Genomic DNA, 5,012 nt, shown 5'->3' with positions numbered 1-5,012 from the left:
ACTAAAATATTTTATATTTTATTTTATTAAAAATATAAATAATTATGGATATTATATATTAAAAATATTTAATTAATTCAAACTTAAAAAAAAATCATAATTCATTATTTAAATATTTTTAATAAATATAATTTTGTAAATTTACAATAAATCATCCTCACAAATCCACTATATCATCCCTCAATTCAAACAACCTCACATATCCTCACACATCCTCTCCAATCCTCACAAATTCCCTCTTCAATCCAAACCTAGTCTAAGAGAGTACCTCTATTTGGTTCAACGGACTTGAGGGTGAGGGAGTGAAAGCATAAGAGAGTGTCATCTCCAATTAGTTCAATGAAAACTTGAGGGTGAGGGACCGAAGCAGAGAAAATGGAAGGGATCGATGGTCCTCTCAACAAATATTTTATTCAAATCCTACTCATTACCATTTCTGTACCACAACCATGATATAACTTTCAATTATCAAAATAAATAATATAGTTTTAAATATTAGTTACCAGCCATGAAAAAATATAGTCATTTTAATAAAAACTTTTTTCATCAAGTCAAAGTCACTTATTTTATGTTTTTGTTAAGGTTAAGAGTTTATTGTTGAAATTAGGTTTAATTAGATTTTAAGTTTTTGATAAATTTGAATATTTTAATCAAATTTTGATTAAATATTTTAAAATATATATTTTTTAATTGAATTTTTTGTTTATGTTTTCTGAAATAATTGAATGACGTGACTCTTGTATTGTTTATTATTTCACATTGTTGTTTTTAAGTGTTATTTTTTGTTAATAATAAAAGAGATAATTTTGTCAATATCATAACAAGTGAGTGAAGTTAAATGAATATATTAATTAAAAATAATATTTTTTTTAATATAAAATTAATTTGAAATATAAAAATTTATCATGATTTGAAACTTAATTAAATTTTAAAATTATTATTATGAATTTTAATTGAATTATTGTCTTATCTTAAATTGCAAAACCTAAAACTGATTAATAAATTATATTTCTACTTCTTGTACCTGTTAATTAAATTTATAAGCACTAGCGGGAACACAGCACTGTTTTTTATTTCTGTTTTTTTAGTATTTTTTTTTTATTTTTCAAAAATAATTTTTCTTAATAACATTAAAATGAGAAGTTAAAGAGTATACAGTTAAAAGAGTAGTGTGTATCCGCATTTTTTATTTCTGTTTCTTTAGTATTTTCTTTTTATTTTTCAAAAACAATTTCTCTTAATAACATTAAAATGAGAAGTTAAAGAGTATACAGTTAAAAGAATAGTGTGTATCCGCATTTTTTATTTCTCTTTCTTTAGTATTTTTTTATTCTTCAAAAACAATTTCTCTTAATAACATTCAAATGAGAAGTTAGAGAGTATACAGTTAAAGAGTAGGTTAATAAAATAGTGAGAACGGTAACATATGGTAAAGATAATGAATGAATTTTCAAAATTTAAAATTTAAAATTACTATTTGAATTCAAAACCGTCTCTCAAGATAGAAAATAATTAAATAGAATTTGAGTTTCATATTTTTTTATAATTTTTAATATTTTATTAATTATGGGTAAAAATATATGTATTTGGTAATAGTTAAAATTTATTTAAAACTACAAACTCAACGAAAAAATAATTAAATAAAATTTGAGTTTCATATTTTTTTTAATAATTTTTAATATTTGATCAATTATAAGAATTAAACCAATATTTTTCATTAGGTCTATAAACAACCAATAATATATGACAATCATTACCATACATATGAGGAAATGAGAATATAGTTTAGTTAATGCTCTCTATGATTTCATTTAAATTCATAAAATTGTTACAAAAAAGGGTCTTATGATGACTTTCATCAGGTACCTTTGTCTCCTCTTGTTGAATCCTATTGAAATGCATATAAAGAGAATTACCTATGATTGTGATGAAGCTCACAAAGTTTTTGAGTCTTTTCGTTCCCTCTAGTCAGAAACTTCAATTACAATTTCATGAAACAAATGTCAAATTAGGGTTTCAGAAAGATTAATCAAAGAAATGAAAGTATGATTTTACAGGAAAGAGAAAAGAGAGTGAGAGTATGGTAAAAAAAAAATAATGTGTTATGTGCAGTAGAGAGAGAAAGTGGGGAGTAGATACCTATACAGGAGAGAGAAAGTGAGAAGTAGTACCTATATAGGATAGAGAAGGTGGGAAGTAGGATACGTGGGTTATGTGTATAGAATCATAAAATTTGTTTCTTAAATCAATTTTAAAATTATACAATTTTAATAAAAAAGAATATCAGTTTAAATCTCAGAAAAGTAATGTACAAAATATTACAAATATCTTAAATTTTTTACTTAATAGAGAAGAAGATCTTTAAAACAGAAAAGTAACTAATCAATCTTTCCACTAGTTAAATAATAACAAATAAAATAAATTTTAAAATAAAGTTTAAATCAGAAAAGTAACGTATAAAATATTACAAATATCTTTAATTCTTTATTTAATAGTGAAGAAGATATTTAAAACAGTAACTAATCAATCTCTTCACTCTCTCCACCCTCCAGTTAAATAATAACAAATAAAATAAATTTTAAAATAAAAAAATTATTTTATTAATTTTTGAAATTATTAAATGTTCAAATAACCAAAATAAATTAATACAATAAATTATTAAGTAAAGATAAAATGAAAAAAAAATTAAGAGCAGTTAAGAGGTAAATCCCCGTTGTATATAGGTATAGATGTTATAATTATTTATATTTTTTATAAAAATTAATAATTAATATATAAATAATATATGAAATTTGTTATTTAAAAAGAAATAAAACTTAATAATAAATAATTGTATGCAGTTTAAAAAACATAAAAACACAAAAATGCTACTTGTAATCCATAATTTATGGATTTGAAGATGCATATCTAACTTTACACACGAAATACGAAATTACAGCTTAATTCAAATTTAACAATAAATTATCCTTTTAAATAATCCTTCACATGATATTAATTTAAATTTTTTGAAGGAATTGTCCAGAAACTATATATTGATTTAAAAGTTAGAACAAAATAAGTTTATTTTATTAACCTTTTTAAAAAATATTTAAAACGAAACTAATTAATTTGTTTTTCAAAAACAATCTCAAGCAAGCCCAATATGAAAAGCCCAGAACTGGAAATCTCTAAAAACGCAGCGTTTACCCTTGAAACCCTAGTGAGAGGAGTGATTAGAGTTTTTGTGTGCGGCGACTCCAGCGCTCTCCTCTGCAGCATTTTCCGTCCAATCCCTCCACCATGGCTGAACAAGTAGGATTCTTCTCCATTTCGCTTTGTCAATTTCTGTGTGGTCTTTTGTTGATTTTGTTCTTTATCTCGTATTGCAGACCGAGAAGGCGTTTCTGAAACAACCAAAAGTGTTCCTCAGGTAAGCTACAATATTTTTTTTTTTAATGTAGTGGTTTGTTAATGTGTTGGTGCTGATTAGTTTTCTTATTTTTCCGGTTTTCCCAGTTCAAAGAAAACTGGTAAGGGGAAGAGACCTGGCAAAGGGGGTAACCGTTTTTGGAAATCCATTGGTCTTAGTTTTAAGACTCCCAGGGAAGCCATCGAAGGTATGTTTTTTTTTATTATTGTAGAAGTTAGATTTCGGATGGAATATTTGTGAATTATAATTTACTTCGTCTGAATCCGTCCCTTTGATGGGATGTTTCATGTTATAGAAGTGTATACCCAATTAGGTTTTTGGTTGTTAGTCGGTGCATTTTTATTATAGATACGTTGGAATGTCTTTTTGATTAAACAATCCTTTCATGCCCAATTCGTTGTTTAAACATTCCTTTCATGTCCAAGTCGTTAGAGATCTTTCTGATATGAACATTTTTATGTACACGATTTAAGGATTAGTCTCTTAGATATGCCAAACTTAATAATATGCAATTGAACATCCAAAATTTGTGTTGATAAAAAGACCCTTGGCATTGCACTTGTCATATCATTATCACTGTTTGCTTTTTTATTTCATATGAAAGGATATGTTTAGTTCTGTTGTCTAAATAGGTAATTTAAACATTTTCTACTTCTTTGATTAATTACAGGAACCTATATTGATAAGAAGTGCCCCTTCACTGGCAATGTCTCTATTCGTGGCCGTATCCTAGCAGGAACATGTCACAGTGCTAAGATGAATAGGACTATTGTTGTTAGGAGGAATTATCTCCATTTTATTAAGAAGTACCAGAGGTATTATCCTGCCATGTTTATTTTTGTATGTTTGTGATTGCAGAAATGTAATTATAACTGTTTTTTTTTTTTATGTTAAGGTATGAGAAGAGGCACTCCAATATTCCTGCTCATATATCACCTTGTTTCCGTGTGAAGGAAGGTGATCATGTCATTATTGGACAATGCAGGTAAGATTTTATGAATGTAATTGTTTTGGGGTATTTTTATAGGTATATGCATTTGTCTGATTGTTTATTTCTACCACCTATGCAGGCCACTCTCCAAGACAGTGAGGTTCAATGTCTTGAAAGTGATTCCTGCAGGATCTTCTAGCGGTGCAAAGAAAGCATTTACTGGAATCTGAGCTTTGATTTCCAGTTTTATGATTTTGTTATACTCTGCTGCCTTTGATCACTAGTTTTTTACTTTTTAAGCAATGTAGACTCATCATGTTTTCAGTCTATTTATTTTAGTGTTATTTTGGGATTGAAGTTGGGGAAATTGTGTTCAGACTCGAAATCAAGGTTTTTGTCCTAATTAATGTGAAACATTTATTTTTGGTAAAATGCGTTTGTCATTGGAAACTAAATTGAGAAAATCAGTTTTTAAGTCAAACAAGATTGGATTATTTGATCAGCAATCTCTTTATTTGATCGTATATTTGACACCCGCACCCGCATGAATGTAACAAGATATTATATGCAGAGGAGGATGGTTCTGCACATCAAATTTTTTCTCGCCCACTGCACATATAAACCCAATACTTCTATGGTCCATTATATTCACTTTTGTGGTTCATTTATGAT

At 26.9% G+C, this 5,012-nt stretch overlaps 1 protein-coding gene across 1 annotated transcript; it reads left to right on the top strand.

The window, feature by feature from the left end:
* Positions 1 to 3,142: 3,142 nt before the first annotated feature.
* On the top strand, positions 3,143 to 4,772 carry LOC137812307 (small ribosomal subunit protein uS17). Its single transcript, XM_068614238.2, has 6 exons — positions 3,143 to 3,291; positions 3,369 to 3,409; positions 3,496 to 3,596; positions 4,080 to 4,224; positions 4,305 to 4,394; positions 4,480 to 4,772. Exons 1-6 carry the CDS (start codon positions 3,280 to 3,282, stop codon positions 4,568 to 4,570), a joined length of 480 nt encoding a protein of 159 aa, XP_068470339.1. The 5' UTR covers positions 3,143 to 3,279; the 3' UTR covers positions 4,571 to 4,772.
* The last annotated feature ends 240 nt before the right edge of the window (positions 4,773 to 5,012 follow it).

The sequence above is a fragment of the Phaseolus vulgaris genome, chromosome 2 (genome assembly GCF_051622355.1).
Source record: "Phaseolus vulgaris cultivar YP4 chromosome 2, ASM5162235v1, whole genome shotgun sequence".
NCBI lineage: Eukaryota > Viridiplantae > Streptophyta > Magnoliopsida > Fabales > Fabaceae > Phaseolus > Phaseolus vulgaris.
This window is presented reverse-complemented; position numbering and strand designations above follow the sequence as displayed.

What these genes read in the sequence shown, in the direction of transcription:
- LOC137812307 (XM_068614238.2), top strand. An exon ending in CAACCAAAAGTGTTCCTCAG is followed by an intron (nt 3,410 to 3,495) that starts GTAAGCTACAAT and finishes CGGTTTTCCCAG; the next exon opens with TTCAAAGAAAACTGGTAAGG. An exon ending in TTTATTAAGAAGTACCAGAG is followed by an intron (nt 4,225 to 4,304) that starts GTATTATCCTGC and finishes TTTTATGTTAAG; the next exon opens with GTATGAGAAGAGGCACTCCA.